At 51.2% G+C, this 19925-nt stretch overlaps 12 protein-coding genes across 12 annotated transcripts; 2 read left to right on the top strand and 10 right to left on the bottom strand.

The window, feature by feature from the left end:
* Positions 1-412: 412 nt before the first annotated feature.
* ASPSYDRAFT_378541 (cellobiose dehydrogenase) lies at positions 413-3501 on the top strand. The gene is made up of 8 exons (XM_040845583.1): positions 413-542; positions 638-816; positions 887-2216; positions 2261-2385; positions 2432-2525; positions 2578-2626; positions 2680-3041; positions 3112-3501. Exons 1-8 carry the CDS (start codon positions 494-496, stop codon positions 3303-3305), a joined length of 2382 nt encoding a protein of 793 aa, XP_040709064.1. The 5' UTR covers positions 413-493; the 3' UTR covers positions 3306-3501.
* Positions 3502-3571: 70 nt separating this feature from the next.
* ASPSYDRAFT_40061 (putative extracelular serine carboxypeptidase) lies at positions 3572-5405 on the top strand. The gene has a single exon (XM_040846009.1). It carries the CDS (start codon positions 3698-3700, stop codon positions 5273-5275), a length of 1578 nt encoding a protein of 525 aa, XP_040709063.1. The 5' UTR covers positions 3572-3697; the 3' UTR covers positions 5276-5405.
* A 239-nt stretch (positions 5406-5644) lies between these two features.
* ASPSYDRAFT_1157548 (uncharacterized protein) lies at positions 5645-6375 on the bottom strand (the record flags this gene model as incomplete). The annotated part of the gene is made up of 2 exons (XM_040840034.1): positions 5645-5673; positions 5712-6375. 2 exons carry the CDS (start codon positions 6373-6375, stop codon positions 5645-5647), a joined length of 693 nt encoding a protein of 230 aa, XP_040709062.1.
* Positions 6376-7020: 645 nt separating this feature from the next.
* Positions 7021-7527, bottom strand: ASPSYDRAFT_128488 (uncharacterized protein; the record flags this gene model as incomplete). Its single annotated transcript, XM_040840498.1, has 1 exon — positions 7021-7527. Exon 1 carries the CDS (start codon positions 7474-7476, stop codon positions 7021-7023), a length of 456 nt encoding a protein of 151 aa, XP_040709061.1. The 5' UTR covers positions 7477-7527.
* A 552-nt stretch (positions 7528-8079) lies between these two features.
* ASPSYDRAFT_85227 (uncharacterized protein) lies at positions 8080-9405 on the bottom strand (the record flags this gene model as incomplete). The annotated part of the gene is made up of 1 exon (XM_040851493.1): positions 8080-9405. One exon carries the CDS (start codon positions 9403-9405, stop codon positions 8080-8082), a length of 1326 nt encoding a protein of 441 aa, XP_040709060.1.
* A 774-nt stretch (positions 9406-10179) lies between these two features.
* On the bottom strand, positions 10180-10806 carry ASPSYDRAFT_27201 (uncharacterized protein; the record flags this gene model as incomplete). The annotated part of the gene is made up of 1 exon (XM_040844374.1): positions 10180-10806. The coding sequence occupies one exon, from the start codon at positions 10804-10806 to the stop codon at positions 10180-10182; it is 627 nt and encodes a 208-aa protein (XP_040709059.1).
* Positions 10807-10962: 156 nt separating this feature from the next.
* On the bottom strand, positions 10963-11515 carry ASPSYDRAFT_378527 (uncharacterized protein). The gene has a single exon (XM_040845582.1). The coding sequence runs from the start codon at positions 11425-11427 to the stop codon at positions 11119-11121; it is 309 nt and encodes a 102-aa protein (XP_040709058.1). The 5' UTR covers positions 11428-11515; the 3' UTR covers positions 10963-11118.
* Positions 11516-11760: 245 nt separating this feature from the next.
* ASPSYDRAFT_378510 (uncharacterized protein) lies at positions 11761-12869 on the bottom strand. Its single transcript, XM_040845581.1, has one exon. The coding sequence runs from the start codon at positions 12623-12625 to the stop codon at positions 11813-11815; it is 813 nt and encodes a 270-aa protein (XP_040709057.1). The 5' UTR covers positions 12626-12869; the 3' UTR covers positions 11761-11812.
* Positions 12870-13022: 153 nt separating this feature from the next.
* Positions 13023-14433, bottom strand: ASPSYDRAFT_75630 (Zn(II)2Cys6 transcription factor domain-containing protein; the record flags this gene model as incomplete). The annotated part of the gene is made up of 3 exons (XM_040850809.1): positions 14239-14433; positions 13179-14145; positions 13023-13093 (listed from the first exon to the last, which is right to left on the bottom strand). The coding sequence occupies exons 1-3, from the start codon at positions 14386-14388 to the stop codon at positions 13023-13025; spliced, it is 1188 nt and encodes a 395-aa protein (XP_040709056.1). The 5' UTR covers positions 14389-14433.
* Positions 14434-14472: 39 nt separating this feature from the next.
* Positions 14473-16075, bottom strand: ASPSYDRAFT_128484 (ferritin-like domain-containing protein). The gene is made up of 5 exons (XM_040840497.1): positions 15956-16075; positions 15717-15902; positions 15560-15649; positions 14970-15499; positions 14473-14915 (listed from the first exon to the last, which is right to left on the bottom strand). Exons 1-4 carry the CDS (start codon positions 16044-16046, stop codon positions 14970-14972), a joined length of 897 nt encoding a protein of 298 aa, XP_040709055.1. The 5' UTR covers positions 16047-16075; the 3' UTR covers positions 14473-14915.
* An 886-nt stretch (positions 16076-16961) lies between these two features.
* ASPSYDRAFT_27197 (uncharacterized protein) lies at positions 16962-17501 on the bottom strand (the record flags this gene model as incomplete). The annotated part of the gene is made up of 1 exon (XM_040844373.1): positions 16962-17501. The coding sequence occupies one exon, from the start codon at positions 17499-17501 to the stop codon at positions 16962-16964; it is 540 nt and encodes a 179-aa protein (XP_040709054.1).
* A 567-nt stretch (positions 17502-18068) lies between these two features.
* ASPSYDRAFT_85221 (uncharacterized protein) lies at positions 18069-18767 on the bottom strand (the record flags this gene model as incomplete). The annotated part of the gene is made up of 1 exon (XM_040851492.1): positions 18069-18767. One exon carries the CDS (start codon positions 18765-18767, stop codon positions 18069-18071), a length of 699 nt encoding a protein of 232 aa, XP_040709053.1.
* Between the last annotated feature and the right edge of the window lie 1158 nt (positions 18768-19925).

Below are 19925 nucleotides of genomic sequence, written 5' to 3'. Positions count from 1 at the left end.
TCTAGGTTATATTCTCCGTACGTTAGAACTGAACCGACACGGACTCCACGGCTAATTACCCCTGTCAACATGAGACTCGCACCCCTCCAGCCCAAGACGCCAAGCCCTGCTGGGCGTCGCATGTTTGGCAGTGCAGCACCTTGGCTCCGGCTCTTGGTCTGTATCCTGGCTAATATTTTAATATCTGCCCTGTTGATCGTTGCCTTTACTGTACCTGGTCCGGGATGTTCGGCGGGAGAATGCTGATTCCGGGAGCTTTTATTCGTTGCAGAGTCCACTGGCTGGAATGGGAACAACTGTCTACTGTCTATAAAGTAGGGCATCGCCCGGGCCTCCTTGCCTGTCTGCCTGTCTGTTAGTCTGGTGCAAACTGTTCACTGACAGTTCGAGTTCACGCAGCACGGTTCGTCCTGGCGACAACCACCCGTTCTTTTCTGACTATCCCTGCTTTGTTTGATTGATTCGCTCTTTCTGATTATTCGGTCCTTTCATTATGTATTCGTTCATTCGTTCATTCGCTGCCCTGGTGGCGGCTGGTAGTTGTATGTTCCTCAGCCCTACCTACCTACCTATCCTACCTTCCCTACCACACCATACCATCCATATACACAGAAGTGAAGATTATTAACAAGCACAGTCCTCCAACCGTGCCTCGCCCAAACCAGCGCACCAGAGAAATACACAGACCCAGACACGGGCATCATCTTCGACACATGGACCGTGGAGAAAACCTCCTCCGTCGCAGGCCTAACATTCGGTGTCGCCCTACCTGAAGACGCCCTGACTACCGATGCGACGGAGTTTATCGGATACATTGTATAGCCTCCCTAAAACCCCTTCTTTACAAATAGGCCGAGTCAGACTAACGTGATTTGGTGACATCAAGTCCTGCTCCTCCTCCTCCACAGCCAGCGCAACAGGCTGGTGCGGTCTCTCCTTCGGCGGCTCCATGAACAGCAACCTGCTGCTCCTCGCATACCCACAAGATGACAAAGTCCTGACCTCATTCCGCTTCAGCTCGGGCTACGCCATGCCGGAGGTCTACGCGGGCGAGGCAACACTAACGCAGATCTCATCGTCCGTGAAAGACGACAGCTTCAGCGTCCTGTTCCGATGCGAGGGGTGTCTTGCGTGGGACCACGAGGGTGTAACGGGTAACGCGACGACTTCGAATGGACGGTTGATTCTGGGATGGGCGCAGGGGCAGGAGAGCCCGACGGATGCGGCTTGTCCGGATGATTTGAGTCTTGTGCAGCACGAGGGACAGGGTATTTGGGTTGGCACGCTGGATGAGAATGCCGCGTCGAGTGAGTATGAGACTTGGGCGGAGCTGGCGACGGATGAGGTTACCGGCGAGTGTGATGGGAGTGGTGGTGGTGGAGGAGGAGGTGGTGATGATGTAGTTGGCACGCCTGTTCCCTCTGGTTCGAGCTACGAGTATATCGTTGTTGGATCTGGCCCGGCTGGTATGGTTCTTGCGGATCGGCTGAGTGCGACTGGTGCAAAGACGCTGTTGATTGAGAAGGGCCCGCCGAGTATTGGACTCTGGGGTGGCGATATGAAGCCGGACTGGCTGAATGGGACAGAGCTGACGCGGTTTGATGTGCCTGGTCTGTGCAACCAGATCTGGGTGGATAGTGCAGGCATTGCGTGTCCGGATAACGACCAGATGGCAGGATGCCTTGTTGGTGGTGGCACTGCTGTCAACTCAGGGCTCTGGTGGAAGCCCTACTCGAAGGACTTTGACGAGAACTTCCCTGAGGGATGGAAGTACGATGATGTCTCGGGCAATGTGGACAAGGTGTTTAATCGCATTCCGGGCACGATCACCCCCAGCATGGACTCGAAACTATATTTGCAGGAGGGCCCCAGTGTTATCATGAACGGCCTGCTGGCCGACGGGTGGAAGATGTCCAGCTTCAATGATGCCCCGGAGGAGAAGTACCGCAGTGTTGGATACAGTCCGTATATGTTCAGCAACGGCCAGCGCAATGGGCCCATGGCGACGTACCTGGTGTCTGCGAACGAGCGCAACAACTTCGACATGTGGATCAACACGACTGTGCGCAGGGTCGTCAGAGACCAGGGCACTGTGACTGGTGTTGAGCTCCAGCCATTCCTTGACGGGGGTTACGAGGGCACTCTGAACCTGACAACTGGTGGCAAGGTCATTCTGAGCGCTGGAGCATTTGGCACTCCCAAGATTCTGTTCAGAAGTATGTTTCCCGCCCACTTCGTTGGACAATAGCTAATGAAACAGGTGGAATTGGACCCGAGGACCAGCTCACTGTTGTCAACAACTCCAAGACCGACGGAGACACCATGATTGCCGAGTCTCAGTGGATCAACCTACCCGTCGGCGAGAACCTGATGGACCACCCTAACGTACGTCTATGGTCTATATCAAATGAAACGAAGCTAACAGACGCAGACTGAGGTCGTCGTGCAACACCCCGACATCGTCTTCTACGACTTCTACGGCGCATGGGACGACCCCGTCGAGGCCGACAAGCAGAGCTACCTATGTACGTCCTTCAACTGCATGCGAATATGCGAGATGAATGCTAATATCTGCAGCGAACCGAACCGGCCCTCTCGCCCAGGCTGCACCAAACGTCAACCCTGTGTACGTATCAATCTCCCCTAAAACTCATTCACAGCGACTAATAGCCACTCTAGCTTCTTCGACCAGGTCACCGGCCCCGACGGCGTAACCCGCCAGCTGCAATACCAAGCCCGCGTCGAGGGCAGCCACGACATCCCAGACGGCCACACAATATCCATCACCCAATACGTCGGACGCGGCCAGACCTCCCGCGGCAGGGTCACGATCAACAGCGCCCTCAACACCGTCGTCAGCACTCTCCCCTGGCTGCAGGACGATAACGACACCGACGCCGTGATCCAGGGTCTGGAGCGTCTTCGCGATTCTTTGAGCAATGTTACCGGCTTGACCTGGGCCTTCCCAACCAAGAACGTCACTATTACGGATTTCGTGAACAGTCTCCCTTCGACGGGGCGCGGTAGTAACCACTGGATGGGTATGTTGACATGTTCCAAGCTTGGTTGAAGTACTTGCTGGTAGTGGATCAACGCTAATATTGAATGCAGGATCGTGTAAAATGGGCTCTGACGATGGTCGCGACGGTGGATCTGCTGTCGTGGACCTCGACACCAAGGTGTATGGCATGGAGAATCTCTTTGTGGTGGATGCGAGTATCTTCCCTGGTATGGTCAGCACCAACCCCTCGTCTTATATTACGACTGTGGCGGAGACTGCGGCGGAGAGGATTTTGGCTTTGTAAGATGTAGTAGAGAAGATGGCAGATGGAATTTGGTGTGAAGTACTCCGTATTATTTACAGAAAAGAGTTTTTTGCTGAGTTGAATAGCTTGTGTTTGGTCCTCGTATCGGGCGTGTCGCGGTGAGGCGGGAATCTGCCTGGACAGCTTGGACAGCCCTAATTCAGAGCAGAACTAAAAATACTGCATATCCTGCACAAAGGAGGACAGAACAAGGCAATCCCTGTACAACAAGCGATGTAACTCCAGCCTCGCCCCGCCGATCCTTAACCAGATCGAGACAAAGGCAGTGCAGGGCGCATGAGGGGATCGTCGCCATAATAAACCGACTGTTGTGCTCACAGCGTCACTTCTCCTCTCCAACCTCTTCGCCTCTGCATTCACTCGTCGTCAATATGCGTCCAGTGTTGTTGCTTCCATTAGCTGCGTGTCTATCTCAGGCACTGGAATACAAAGCGTACAACTTCTCAGCGCCAATCGACCACTTCCACAACGAGACCCGCTACGAGCCCCATAGCAATGGCTCGTTCAACCTCCGCTACTGGTTCGACGACAGCCACTACCAGCCTGGAGGACCGGTATTCGTAATCGCCGCTGGAGAAACAGACGGCGAAGATAGGTTTCCATTCCTATCGCAGGGAATCGTCACCCAGCTCGCCGAGGCCTACCACGGGCTCGGCGTCATCCTCGAACACCGCTACTACGGAACAAGCTATCCATTCGAGGTTGTCACGCCAGAGAATCTTCGGTTTCTATCAACAGAGCAATCCCTCGCTGACTACGCGTACTTCGCGTCGAATGTCGTCTTCCCGGGGCTGGAGGATCACGACCTAACAGCGTCCGCAACCCCGTGGATCGCCTACGGAGGCTCCTACGCCGGCGCCCAGGTCGCCTTCATGCGGAAAGTCTACCCAGAGGTCTTCTGGGGCGCTGTATCCTCGTCCGGCGTGACGGCCGCAATCATCGACTACTGGAACTACTTCGAGCCCATCCGCAACTACGGGCCCGCCGACTGCATCGACACCATCCAGACCATCACCGATCTGGTTGACCGGATTCTCATCGACCACCCAGACAACCATACCCTGCACGCCCAGCTTCAAGCGGCGTATGGTGTATCGCCGCCAATCAACAACACGGATTTTGTGTCTATCCTGTCGAACCCGCTGGGCTCATTCCAGTCTCGGAACTGGGACCCGGCTGTGGGCTCGTACGGGTTCCGGGCTTACTGCGATAACCTCACCTCCCCGTACCCTCTCTACCGACCGAACAACGGCACGGGTCTTCTTCCTAGTCTCGTGGAGGCATCGGGGTACGATGCCTCGAACAGAACCCTCCTAGCCGCCCTCCGCAACAACATTGGATTCATCAACGGTTCAACCCCAGAGACAGAATCCAGCGGCAGCAGCAGCAGAAGAAGGAGCACCAAGAGCAAAAGAAGCAGCACTGCCACCACGGTCCCCAAATACTCCGGCACAAGCTGGAACTACCAAGTGTGCACGGAATGGGGCTACTTCATGCCAGGCTCGACAGTGCCCTCCTCAATCCGCCCGCTGATTTCCCGCCTCATAGACATGGAGTATAGCTCCAGCTTCTGCAGTTCTGACTTTGGCATCGACACACCACCCGATGTCCAGCAGGTGAATAAGCACGGCGGGTTCAACTTCTCGTACCCGCGGGTGGCTATAATCGGGGGCACGGCGGATCCGTGGCGTGATGCGACTCCGCATGCCGAGGGTCTGCCGGGGAGGAAGTCGACGCGTGAAGAGCCGTTTATCCTTGTCGATGTTGATGCGGACGATGTGTGGGATGGGATTCGGGGGGCGGTGCATCATTGGGACCAGAATGGGTTGAGTGTGGAGGAGGTTGAGCAGGGGGTTAGACCGCCTGCGGTGATTCAGAGTCTGCAGAGGGAGATTGTGGACTTTGTTGGGGGGTGGTTGGAAGGGTGGGAGGCGAAGGAGGATCTGTAATTGATCTCTGAGATCTGAAGTAGCCATGCCATGCCATGTCTGTCATGTAATCCCTCAAGTTTATGGACATATCAAGCAGAAAGACTGAATCAAACGAACTTACATACTCGTACAAAAAAATCACCGAAGCACCGAAGCACTCCTAACTCCCAAGTGTAAACCCTCTAGCTCATAGCAGAATCCAAGCCCTACTGGTCATCTTCTTCCTGGTCCAGCTGCTGGTCGTCCTCCGACACCTCATCTATATCAGAAAGTTGCTGAGCTTGCTGTCGAGCCATTGCCTCCAAATCAGTTTCGAAAACAAAAGCCTTGACCACATTAATCCAAATGTTTACCACGCGTCCATATCCCTTCAACAATCTCCCATCCTCAGTCGGCCACCATCCCCACACAAGTTCCTGCCCAAGACACGGCACCGGAAACCGCACACGCGCACGATCATCACCAGTGTTGCTCTCCGTCTCTAGACCACTATCCTCGTCGAATGGACCCCAGTACTCCTCGGAAGTTAGCAAGTCCTCCTCCATCACAGGGATAAATGCGCCTTCCTCGGCTGGGCGTGGGACAACTTCGACGACGAGCGGGTAGCGCATGTGGTCTGATACCTCGCCCAGGACGTCGTAGACTACATCTCTGTCTGCGCCTGAATCGGCGAAGCCGCGGCCGTAATCACCTATGGGGGGTGGAGGAACGGGGAAGGAGAGGCGGGTGGGATTGGGGTGCAGGTGGGCCGTTGGGCTTGCTGGGGGTTGGTTGGTGGACTCTTCGACTTGTTCGTCTTCGTCTTCGTCTTCGTCTGCGCCGTGTTGTTCGCCATCCTCCTCGTCACTCTGTTCTTCTTCGCCATCTGCTTCGCCTTCTTCGCTCTCGCCTTCATCTTCAGAGCCAGAGTCAGACGTTATGGCAACTTCATTCTCTATTGCAAGAATGTCGTCTATCGTGACGAACGCATGAGAGGTCTGCGTAGCCTGTTGGTTGGTGGAGGCCGCAGATGTAGTGTCCTCTTCGTGGTTCGAGGAGTCCGAAGCTCCAGAGGCCCCAGCTTCCTCTTCGGCTGCGTTGGATACAGGGCTAGACATGGCGGGCTCCTCTTCATCCATTGTGGTATATCTCGGAGACGTTAGCAGATCTCGACTTGACTTTCTAGAGACTACATACCACTGTTGCGTGAGAGTTGCTTGAGAGATGCCTGAAGAGGCTATTGAGGAGGCTCTCGAGGAAATGATAATGGAGGGATCGATGGGAAAAGAAGGTGTTTTGCGGGGAGAGGAGAGGTTTTATATGTGTTGTGTATTCACTCACTCGCCTATTCCTCTGCACGGTGGAGACCCTCTTCTTTGTGACAATGGCTTTGTTCTTCTCTCGGAAGCAGTGTATATCCGGTCTTCACTGTGTACATGATAGTTCATTTCTGTGCATGCACATCTGAGGGTCGTTGCTTTGTGTTATTATTCCCCGGTGGACGCTCTTGTGCAAGGCCCTCCGTCCTTCCTTGATACGACTCGCAGCTGCCTTGCCAGTTGCCGAGTCCCCTTTATCTACAATCTGTGCATGAAAGCTTCTGTTAGTTAACATGCCCCCTACTTACTGCATTTACTGACCGAGACCGATACTACGCTATCTATGCGCAGAATCGAAGTCTTATCAATGTAAAAGCAAATTCAAACTGACATTATACCATTAAAGCTAAAGCCGCCAAACTCTACTCACGAAACGCAAGCCATCCAATCTATCCAACCCGAATGCTAGTAAACAACATTGAAGGATATATCAGTAACTTTAATCACCCTGCCATACCCTCGCAAAAAGGACTCTGGATATTCCTCATCCCACCGAAACCCATGGGCCAAATCTCCAACCTTGGGCGAAGTCCTACGCAGATACCCCTGCCGGCCTCGCAGATGTAGCTCCTTCCATCCTACCGGCCACATCTCTTCAAGCGGCTGGTAGTTTGCTGGCTCGATACGCACAAACTGGGGAATACGGAGAGCGCCAATGATTCTCCCAGGGCCGAAAGCCATGATGTCCATGGGGAGCTGCGTAAGCCCGAATCCGGTTCCCAGGTTGACGCCAGGCTTTGGGATGAAATATCCGCCGCGGAAAGTCTTGTTGTTTACCTTTGGGGCAGCTTTATCGTCTGGATGGACATTGTCAAGCTTCTCTATCTCCTCGAGACTCTCGATGTCGTATGATAGCCCCATTTTGGGCCTTGACTATGGGTTACAGATGTTGGTGAATATTCTGATGGTGGGGGACTTCCTTATATCTCTGAAATCATATGTGAATTCCATTGTTTACTGCCTTTCGTGTTCAATACCCTGGTCAATCTTGAATACATTTACCATTCCTTCTTGATATCGCTTTGTCTTCTTCTAACCTTTGCAGCGACTACCATCAGCCTGTTGTGATAAAACCTCACTAATTTAACGGAGGCTATCAACGCAAGCTCCTTCTTGGGAGTCGATACTATGTTACTACTTCTCTCTATATGCGGAAGGAGCGCTGGATATGACAGCAATCGCTCTTTCCTTTAGCTGGAAGGCCATTTCAGGAAGGGGCTGCTGGGTTGCGACTTCTGCGTTCTAACAGACGTGACATTGTATACATGGAAGGTACAACGCCTTCGACAAAAATGGAAGCTGCAATGGGCATATAGAGTCTCTAAGGATAATTACTTCTACAACACGACTACAACAGGACAAGTGACATTAGTCAACAATTGAAATGTATTTATTGTTTGACAGTCCGTATCATCATATATATACTCAATCTCATCATAAGTAGGAACAACAAGCTCTGTTCGCTCACGAATAGCGTCCATAGCGGTCATTCTCTTGATAATAGCGATGACGCTGTGCCGAAAGGCGTCTAGAATCATAGTGAGAATCCCAATGGCTCGAGGCACGGAGAAGGTCCTCGTAGTCCTTCCGTTCATCTTCACGCCTCCGCTCATCTTCACGGGCACGGCTACTACGAGCCGAACTAGCACTACCAAGGTATGCGATCTCAACGTCCAAGACCGTCCTCTCGACAGTCCCACGACCAACCATAAGCGACTGGTTCTGGGGTTCAATCCAGAATCCACGCTTATTCTCGTCGCCAGGCATGGGGGGCGCGGAATCGTTATCGACTGATTCAGCGTACTCTCTTAGCCGCTCCAAGGAGACGGGTCTGAAGTGCGCAAGGGCCTGCTTGCCACCCTCGACAAAGACCATGCGTGGCACTTTGACGTAGGTGTCGACCCGGCCTTCAGTGACTATCAGAGTGCCCCGGGAGTCATCCCTCGCAGCAACACCGCACACACCATCTTGGCCGATCTCCGGCGTGACTCGGCTTTTGACACCGGTCTTGAAGTCATAGTGCTGGAAGCTGTGCGTTTCCCCGTAGGTGAGGTCTTTCCAGTGACGCTCCCATTGGATTTGAGGGTCAGAAGGCGAGCCTCCAGACGAACGAGAAGAACCGCCAGAAGCACCCTCAGATGAACCACGCGCTGACTGGCGATTGGAACTAGAACTCGAGCCAGGGGGAGTGATTTTCCGACGGACTATAACCACCCCCTTCTGGTCTTCACGGTAGGAGCTCCTGCTTCTGTCATCGCGGTGCCCAGAACGGCGCTCGTAGACGGGAGCTTCCTCGACATGAACACAGGCGTTGTCACCGTAGCGGCTTTTGTATAGATATCTCGTATCGTGGCGGTATTCCGAAAGGCGCATATCCATGGGATCTTCCTTCACATGAACACTGGCTTTGTCACCGTAGCGATGATTCTTGTACTGCTCACCCGCGTAACTAGCCCTCCTAGAGCTGGACTTAGGAGACGCCCGCCGATAATCGTCGCTGGAACCACGACGACTGATTTGCTCATAATGATCGAATTTCCGGGGCGGAGTCTCGACGCACTGTCCTGGCTTGACAAAATGCGGCCGGCCTACCTGGGAGATAGAGTCTCCAGGGTGAACAGTATCCGCGTAGTTTTTCGACTTGCGATGGCCATGGTCAAGTGCGCTCAACGTATCCTCGCGGAGGGAAGACCTTCGGATACCGTACCCTAATCCACCAGACATATAAGCCCCAGGGGAGTCGTCAATTGAACCCTTGGGGAATCGTCCTGGTGAGTAATGGCGACCCATTTTTTCTTTATTTTAATTCTTTTTTGGTCCTTGATTGATTGTATTTTGTTGAACCGAGGCCAGTAATAAACTGGTGAGTATATGATGATCAAACCGATGATGCCTAAAGTTGGGACAGGTATTAGGGGTATTTATGTAGTCACTTCCCATCCACCAAATCACATAACTATTCATTTGCACACAATGGGCAGCTCAAGTGTTCATTGTTGTTGATAAAGGATAGAGAGAATTCCGCCTCGTCGCAATGATGAAGCGTTTCTTTGTACCTGGCTTTGCCAATGTCAATCTCATAGTAAGTCCAGCCTTGTGCTCAGAGACAGACAAAGATCTATTCAAACTGAAGCGTATTTCATTCTCAACCGGTTTGCTTCCATGCAACAATGGTTTGTTCGCAAATTGAGACCACGGCGGGAAAAAAAAATCTAATTATCTCGAAAGACTTGCGCTCTTTGTTCTGCGTGTGCAGTAAATTTGTTATGCTCTCTCGGAACTGGCCCTCTGTTCGCCGGCGCAATTATGCAGCCTCGTCGGAAATCGAATTTTGTCTCTGGTTTGGGACTTTGACTTTGCTTTTACACTGAGAACGAATAAAGGGATGATTTGAGATAGGAAGCCAGAAAACGAGCTTGGAATCAACGCACTTGAGTTGAATACAACACCGCTATCGACTTCTCGAAGTAGCCCTAATCCGGCTTCAACAGCTACTGGAAGTACTATTACTCCCAAAACAAATCATATATTAAAACAAAATATAATTATAATCAAATAACCCGTTCACTCATAGCTCAACCCACGGTCTGCCTGCCAGCCACACCCACCAGGACAACGCAAAATCGGAACCATCGCGCAGTCAGAAACCGCATGCACAGTACCCATCCCCGTATACAGCACCCCCCTTGTATCCATCCAGAGCCCGTCAACCCGATCTCCTATCTCTCCGCGCATAATGGCCTCCCCATCCCTCAGCGCAGCCATCTCACTATACATCACCCCAAGGTGCATATCCGGCGAACGATCTGCCTCAGTCAGTCTCACCCACACCAAGCGGCGGATATTCATGACCTCGACTACCTCGCCGCCAGTACCGGCCCAGCATATCGGGCCGTTGCAGTGGTTAGTTTCGTGGACCATGAATCCCGGCGAATGGGTGCCTACGATAGGGGTGGGAAGGAGACGACGGAATGGTGCGCTTCGGGGCTGGGAGGAGGAGGTGTGGTGGTAGGGTTGGGGCTGGGGCTTTCCTGCGCCATCGGGCCCTGCCTGGCCTTCTCCGCGTTCTGCTCTTGCTTCCTCGCGTTGGATGGAGTCGATGTCGTAGTAGATTCCCATTTTGCTGAGGCTGAGTGTGGTGGGTGTAGGCAGGGTAGTGGTGTGTGTCTGGTTGGGTTGAGGTTGAGGCATTTGGGGTTGTTATATAGTGTGTGTGGTTTTCGGCATTGTTCTTTATAAGACTCGGGTTGAAACAATCCTTTATATCAGATCAAGGGCTGCTCAATGTCGATTCAGAGAATTACTCAACCAAATCTCGTTGCATGCTTTATATATCAAATAAAGAAATGGGAGATAACCGACGACTTTGAAGCACAATGGACACCCTCGCGTATGGATTGATTCAGCTTTGTCGCAATTGACTTCTTGCGTGCCCAGCCAAAAGGGAAGGTCTTCTAGCCCTCCTCCAGCGTAATCAGGCCAGTTGTGCTTGAGGAAATATTTCTAAACAAATAATATTGTCTCAGTTTCGACACGGGAAGTTAATTGTACTGTGGATTTTGGTACTACAGGTGGCCGACACCGTTCCTGTAACGCCACCCGCTGGGATATAAGCACCGAGAAGATACAGAGGTTAATTTGGAAAAGGCGTGAGGTTGTATTATAAAACGACAGGAAAAACCTTTTCGCATTTGGCTCGCTGAAGGCACGGGCCTGTGATATCTCAAATTTAATTAAACATACCGTCGCCGCCTGTGCACTACGGAACGCGGCAAGGGCCAGGGAAAAAAAGGTCAAAGTGGTTGAATGCATTTTGCTTGAGCAAGGTGGAATATCAAAAGAAACCTTTAAAGTTGGAAATGGAGTTATGAATTTCAAATTCGATGGAACTGAAAATGAGCTGTTTGAAAGAGTGCGCTTTTCTGAAGATGGGAGAGGAAAAGAGGGGGAAATTTATACCTTTTATTCAGTTTAGCAGGGACATTGACCAAGCGTGGAAGTATGATGATATGGCATTTGTTACATGTGTCTGGTCAGGTACGGTACACTGTCAAATCTAATGCCGGCTTGAACTGCCCTTCACGTTCTGGAATCAAAATACTTATACAAATATTTTAGAGAGGAATAGAATTTTAGCATTTCTAAACGCCTTTTTTTCTTTATTCTTTTTAAGACACCTATCTAATCGACTATATCACTAAGGCTTAGCAACAATAGGTACTCTGTCATTTTTGAACACTTCCTTAACCCTCCCAAAACCATACTTTATAGGCTCACAGGGGTCATCAACGTAGAGAAATCCGTTAGCATAGATATCACCGTCAGAAATGGCCATTTTGTCTGAATGGGCCGCAAGCTGACGCAGCAAAGGTTCAGTCACAAGGGCAAACTCATGCATAGAGAACAAGTGACTCTCCTCGACAATAACAAGGTTCTTGAAGTCCAGAGTCTCGACTCGGTCTCCGTACCCGGACTCTACACGGCCGCCTTCCTCATTATTGATGAACATACCGGGGACAAGCCGTCGCTGGCGCTCATGCTTTGGAGGAGGAGGAGGAGTATATTTGGGAAGCTCGGTGGTGTTTGCTCCGGCGTCTACCTTTGCATCGTGCATGTCACTTGCATCGGCGTCAGCCCACAGACCAGCTACAGCAGACCAGACCTCTGGGAGACTTTCATATCCCGAGTCGTATTCCGCAGCTTCATAATCAGCCTTGGGCCTCTCAGATACCTCAGCGGCGATGTCGGCGGCGACTCGTGCGTTATCGGCTGCTTCGCCCGCTTCTACGACAGCACCCTGAGCCTGAAGCAGACAAGAGGAAAGAACCTCGTGGTCGAGAGCCCCGTAGAATTCAACCGCATTGGAGATGTAAGCCAGCGCGTCGGAAAGGTGGCAAGCGGCGATCGCAGAGCTGGTGCCGGCGTTGGTAGCGGCAAAGGCTGCCGTCGCGGCGGCGACTTTGACCTCGTCGTATCCGGTCGTCATCGTGGTGTTGTCAGAGGCAAGCATTACGGCTCCTTGGGTGTCACTTGGATAAGATCAAGGTATTTTTGCTCGAGAGTGCCTGACTCGTTGAGGTCGATGGGATGTAGGTTCGCGGTGATTTGAGAGCGGATGCAGTCGCGCTCTTATGTTGATCGCGTTTTGCTGAGCTCTTTCAGGTGAAACGCTTCAAGGACTTTGCTTGGTGTGCTGCACTTCAATGGTGCTTTTGTTTTTCTTTATACACCCTTTTGCGCGGCATATCTCGGTACTGGTGAGTGAAAGCCGCTTTCCTTGTGGACTAGACAGCAGACTGCACCTTTCTTTATACCTCTCCTTGTGAAGCGAGACAATAGTGTGAAGTTAATTTCCACATGGAGTCTCAGCAGTTCCATGGAATGAAAATGGAGCAAACAATGTGTCTTTACGCCGACAATGAGACTATGTTGTGCTCCGCAAACACAATCATTTGTATAGAGGGCACCAGTGGCAGAGCTGGAGGGCCAGTTCACATACTAGAACATGAAATCGTGTGTATTTTGATTATCTTCACGTATAGACTGTGCAGATACTGCAGGACCCTGGGATAATTTCCGCTGCACCCAGTCCAGACATTCGTCCCACAAGCCATCCTGAGTACTCAGACTAGCTATCAGCTCTGACACCAAAGCGCGGCCAGAGTTCCTTGCCCACCACCGCTTCCCATCAAGTTCGCCCAAAAGAATACCCCAATAAGCCAGAACCAGCATAGAAAGCGGCTGTCCTTGTCGCAAATTATCCACAAACCCCTTATCCACAGCGGCAAGCCAAGCAAGAACAGGTGCAGGTCCTGGAGAAGACGCGAACTTCATAAAGCAGTGTCGGAGGTGCTTCAATACCTCTTCATTAACTCCCAATCCCTGTTGTCCGTTTAAAGCAACCAGCCGCTCCAGCGCCGCATTTGTATCGCCATCCAACGGAGCCAGACGATCCTTCTGCCAGAACTCGCCTCGCGAGAACAGCTCAAGATTCACCCAAGACTGCCGCTGACCAATCGTCAAGATCTTCTTTACCCCCTGCAGGAGTTCAAAGATTGTAATTATATTCTCCGTCATGCGATGCATCGCATTGTCGCCGCGAACCGCCGTTAGCTGCGGCAGGGCCAGACTGATGGCTGTAGTGACAACAGACTGCGCGAGTGCCGCATCGCAATTCTCCGGCGTGAGATTCCCGATCGCAATCCGGAACGGCTCCAGGCTCATACTGTGATACTCCAGACCAGTGTCGATGTAAGGCAATACATCCTCCGACGGATCCCCGTCACGCGTCGTCGCGATATGCAGCGATGCGAGGGCCAGAATCCCATGCATTAGATAGCGGTGTTTCAGGGCCAGCCGGGGGACGACAACCTGCCATATGCGCGTCTCCAATTCACTCGCGCAGAGGCTCTGGTAGGTCTCTGCAGTGAATTGGTGCATCAGCTCTAGTTCATCGACTACTGCTGCGTGGGGTTTGGGGGGCGGCGGCGGGGGGGTTGGCGATGACGATGCGCCACCGGACACTGTGGCCTGGGGGTCCCTATTCAAGGGCCCAGGATGTCCACCGCTTCCACCACTACGCTGCCCGGCACTTGGACGGCGGACGTTGGCGATGAGAGAAGCCGGGGTGACACGCGAGTACGTGCAGTTGCTGAGTCGGCGCAGGATGCAATTGGTGCACGGTGGCCCCTGCTCGTCGCACTTGACGCGTCTCTGGCGGCAGTTGTCGCACCCATACCGCGATTTCGTGTGATGCCTGCGTGGCTTTTGCATCCTTGATCAGTTTGGTTTAGAAATCACGACATTGTTGTTGTTGTTGTTGACGATGAATTTGAGACTTGGAAGTCCTTGTATGGGGACAGCAGCCGCTGACGTCATAGGCAGTCAATCAGGGCAGAAGAGTATAACATATGAATATAGCTAGAGTCCAGAAGACCTATTAGAATGTACAGTTTGGCATATTATAAGAACATAAACCCGTCCCCATTATTCCAGCATTAATCTCCCTTCAGATTTCCCTACAGGAACAATCCTACAGCAGCCATGAAAACGCCTGCGACGCCACCAATGCTGCCCGAGGCCATTGCGCTCGCTCCTCCAGTGAAGACAGGCGGTGTTGCAGTAGCAGAGCCAGTCATCGAGGGTGTAGGCATGCCACTCCAGCCAGAAGGCGATCCAGAATGCGATCCCATACCCCAGGACATGGTAGGCGAAGGCATAGCACCAGACGACATGGACATACCGCCACTACCACCACCGCAACCACCAAAACCACCACCGAGCTTCATCTTCGGACCAACCTGTAAAGCAGACAAAATTAGAACTCATCCAAACAAGTAATATAGACCGCGTACTTAGTTTACCTCAATGATAGCAGGACCAGCAAGAATATTGTCATCGGTCGCCTGTTTATCCCCGTTGGTAAGAACAACATAGCTCTGCCCAGCAACACCCTTGGGAATCGTAACAGTATACTTCCCATCACCGGAGGGCATAACATCCGCCCAAACGGGTCCAGTAACGGTAACAAACGCCGCATGGACATCGTCGGCATTCATCTCCTTGAATCCGTCACCAACCATAAGTTCGACCTTCTGGCCCGTCATAACAGCGTCCATGGAGCTCATGGTCAGAGAAGGGAACGCCTTCACGGGGAGCTGCTCGTTGCTTTCAGGGCAGGAGACGATAAAGGGCGAGGCGACGGTGTACACCTCGTTGAAGTCGAGGGGGTTGTCGAAGGGTTGGGCCGAGGGGGCCTCGCCGAGTGCGGCGCGCAGGTATGCGCTGTGGCGCGCTTCCACGGTGAGAATGCTTCCTGCTGCTGTGAGGTAGGTCTTGTCCATGATGGATGCGGCGGCGCCGAGGTAGGCGGAGACTCCAACGCCTGGTGTATGCAGTTAGTATAGAAATAGATGGGTTGGCGAAGTAGTAGGAGGATGCTTACCCTCGAGGATGTTACCGAGAGCAAGGAAGCTCTTGACGTCGGTGGAAGGGAAGGAGTATTCGCATCGGGCGACGGGCTTTGCGCCGGCCTCTGTAGGGAAACTTTAGTTCTGTCGTCGTGAAGGTCGAGGTATTGTAGTGTAGAGGTAGAAACGTACTAGTCAAGGCCTGGGTGAGGAACTGCTCGTGGGACTTCTCGTCCATGCCGACCGACTTGATGTTGTTGTAGAATGTCTCCATCATCCCGGCGTCCATGAAGTCCTGCTTGGTGTAGTTCTTCAGACCCTCCTCGTAGAAGGCAGCCTCGAGATGCTCGAGAGTCAGGGCATAGTTGAGGATGTCGGCTACAGATTGTTGTTAGTATAGATACGAAGAAGAACATAGGGGTCAGGCATACCATCAGAGACACCACCGGCACGCTTGTTAACCGGGCCGGCCTGGGCAAGCTGCAGCGCAGCACCGCATAGAGCAAGGGAAGTGAACTTCATATTGTAGTATCAAAAGAGATGTCCTTGAGTAACTTGACAAAGAGTGCTCGAGACTGTAAAGGTGATTCCAGCACGGCTCACCAGGTCTTTATATAACCATAGTCCCCTGGAGCTTTGACATCATCGCAATCTCAGCTTGCTTTCGGAAGTCGTTCGTTCCGAGCAAGCCCCAAGACAGTCGAGACTACTCTGATACGGCCTGAACATTATTGAGGTCCACATCCAGCAGAACTATAGAAGAAGCACAGACGCAGAAATCCGGTTGTTCGGCTCTCCACAATTCCCCATTGGTTCAGGGCGAGATCGGTGGGGACCGGCAGCCAATCGGAGTGCAAATTAAACGAGCGAGAGCGAGCCATATCAAGTTCTCTACATCTCTTGCATTCGGAGCATTGTGATCGTCACGGACGAGTTAATTACCATGGTTAAACTCAGCTTAATTACAATCCGATTGAACCATGTCTTTGCTGCGTGGAATGACATCTGCCGATGTAGACCTGTGCACCAAAGCAGGATTGTGGTAGTTACATTCGGCAAGGGATGATTACTCTTTATTATTTTTATTTTTATTTTTATTTTTATTTTCATTTCCCATGGAAAAGGTTCAATAGTATGTCTAGTGTGAGGTCCCTGCGGTATCCGGCGCCGAACCTGTGCTATGGCGTTGACGGGCGAGCCTTGATTACCCTCTGTACACATAGAACAGCTCCGGTAAGTTAGTTTGTTGTTGTTAGTCAACACGCCCTGGAATATTTATGTACGTTACAAAGAGTAATCTGGCCTGTAAATTTATAAAATAGGGACGAGCACAATTGTAACCTCATTGAGAGATTGTATGAAAACTTTTGGCGTATAATGCAATTAGAAGGACGGCAAAATAGGTGGTTTCTATAAGAACACATGTATATATATAATTTAATTTAGGACGGACAACCTGTTCCAGACCGAGAGAACTAAACAACCTGCATACGAGAATGCTGGCTCACCATAAAGACCAACACTTTCGTCAAGACGCCCACCACCCTTCCCTTCCCATACACAACGTATCCCGGACCAAGCCCCCAAACCCCATAAGCCTGGGACCCAAATTTCAAGGTCAGATTCAGGAACTGCATTATTGTGGGTCTTACAATGCCTGATGAGCTGCGAGCGAGTGAGCCGGGGAATTGGCCCGTCCATAAAAGCCTCCTTCTCGTTCGGCTCCACAAGAACGACCCTGTCCAGCGCGATTCCTAATCCCATAACGGATCCCCACTGCTGAGAGAGTCTTCCGTCGCTGTCTTCGCTGATTCCAAAGGCGAACTGGCCGATGCTTGGCATTGGCGAGGTCCAGGGGTAGAATGGGCTGTAGATCAAGCTGGTCGCGGTATGGTTGTCGGGTTCGTTGGCGGGGTGGACTGTGATGGTAGGGTAGATGATGTCCTGAGCGGCGGTCATGGCCATAGCCTCGGCCATTTTGATGGTTTTGATGATTGAAATCCTTATGACTTTTCTCTTGTTGCTGTTGAAAATACACCCAGCTGGATGCTGGCGGGTTAAATAGGAGTCGTGAAACATGCCCATTCTCTTGGACAAAGAATTTTATTGTTCTTACAGTCCACCGGGGCTGGCTAATACTAGCAATGGGCATTGTACGATGCAGTCTTTGAGCCTTGCAAAAGGCAACAATTGTCTTATGGTAGCATCATCTGGGGTCTAGTCCTGCAAGTCACCTTCTGTCTCTCATTCAGTGTAATATCTGAATATGAATCAAAGACAAACATAATTAACGTATTCATATATATGAACTGTCTACACTGAAGTCTGTTACAATAAAAACCACTCTACTAGCGTCGACTATTCAGACACCGTGCCCTGCCATGCCAGTCCAGCTTCCGGTATACCGGATCCAGGTAGGGTGCTTTACGAAATTCATTAATACATCGAAACTCCAATCAAATACTTTCTATCCTTGTAAATGTCAAACAGTCAACTTATTATTAATCTTCACCGGCATAACATAACAACAGAGAATGATCTGGGCTATCGAAAGCCAAGTGAAGGCCTCACGCCAGTATCTTTGTCTCTCTGCCAGAACTTCGTCTCCGGCTCCCTGTCCCAATCATCCCACTGACTCTTCTCCACAAAGTCATCCTCTGACTCAGTTGAAGCACTGGGGGCCTCATCCTCGCTATCTTCCCCGTCTGGTTCAGCCATTGCCCCTTCGATCCCCGAGTCGTTTGCATTTACTGCCTCGAAAATCGTGAGTGCTCGCGCTACCAAGTCTTCTGGGCTTGAAATTGGCTGACCTCTCATGTACTGCTGAGCTTCTTCAAACGTCGGAAGCCTCTGGGGCACGTCATCTTCATCTCCGTCGCTGTTCTCAGTCTCGTCCATTTCATCCGTCTCGTCAAACTCGTTGCTGTCGTCAGTCTCATCAGTCTCATCAGCCTCGCCAGGGTCTTCAGGAGCTTCAGGCTCTTCAGGATCCTCAGCCTCTGTGGTATCTTCATTGACATCGGGTACGTTATTAGCCACGTTAGCCTCATCTACGGTGATGCGTCTCAGCGGGACCCAATTAATCCGATCAGTGGACAGGAGTGTCCCCCCACCTCTGATGTGCCCTACATGGACCTGACCAGCGCTGACTAGCTGCTGAAACTGCTCAGCACTGAGCGTTTGTGCCGATGTATCCCTAGTCTGTATCGCAAACAGGGTTCGGGTCCGCTCGTTGGAAGCCATGACTGATGTTGGCTAAGAGTTTAGGTAGGACGATGATAAGAGAAGCTTGGTGGGAAATGGCATCGCTCTGTAGCGTGCGCGTACTAGATAGCTAATATGTCTTTTTGTCTCTTTGTGGTCATAGTGAAGATGTTGTTCATTTATCTCTTTTATATTGTGGCTTTGTGGTTTATATTCACGGCTTCAAGGGCATTCTTTATCTGACTAACATCTATCGAGATGTAAAACATGAAGAACAGGTTCTCACAAGCAGATTGTAGTAGAGTGAGATGGCCCCCGTGGCAATATCCTCTGTCTGCCTATTTTCACAATAGTACAATTTTTAATTTTTGTTTTAGAGCTCAGCACCAACAAGGTGGGTTCCACTCAAGTGAATTCAACGGAAAAATGACTCAATCACATTAACATAGTAACTGAACTACTTGGTCTAATTTAGTTTCCTGCTGGTGATATCGGTCTAAACTACTCCATATACATATACAGTGCCCACGCAGCATAACTACAATCATACGAAAGAGGTCAATGTACAAAGAAGTAAATGGAATTGTATATAAACTATAACCCTATACTAGAAGACCACTTTACTCACAAGATCCGAAGTACAGACCGTTAACAAGAGTAAACTGTAACCTTCGCGAAACCTTTACCGTGCGCCTGCCCTGTTCCCGGCGCAGCGACTCGCCATGGTCGTTGTATGGCACCCAATAGTCGAACATGCCACCTCGCTTTTTGTCGACCAGGACGAATTCATCTTCCTCCTGTTCCAACAGGGTGGTTGTATTTCGATCAGTGTTAATTTCACTGTCCTTGTTCTTGTCCTTGGCCGATCCCAATTGCCAACGGTCTGGGCCTCGTCTAGACGTAGGGGCTGCGGTCATGTTGTTGGTTGTCGAAGAATCCCCAAATGGATTTAGGGCACTTAGCGTTATTGTTCCGAGCATGGTGCCTGATATGTTCGCTTGGAAGCGTCGTAGTGAATATGTGGCGGACGATGGAGATCTTTGGATTGCACTGAGTTGTACAAGGTATTTATATTTGGGCTCCCAAAATTGGACAACCAGCCGAAGCATAATAGTTGCTTTATGATCCCTTTGTTACACGAAGGCTATTGTACTCTGTACATTCAGCTATCTGTTTTATCTTTATAGGCTTCATTAA

This window comes from Aspergillus sydowii (assembly GCF_001890705.1).
Source record: "Aspergillus sydowii CBS 593.65 unplaced genomic scaffold ASPSYscaffold_1, whole genome shotgun sequence".
In the NCBI taxonomy this organism is placed as follows: Eukaryota; Fungi; Ascomycota; class Eurotiomycetes; order Eurotiales; family Aspergillaceae; genus Aspergillus; species Aspergillus sydowii.
This window is presented reverse-complemented; position numbering and strand designations above follow the sequence as displayed.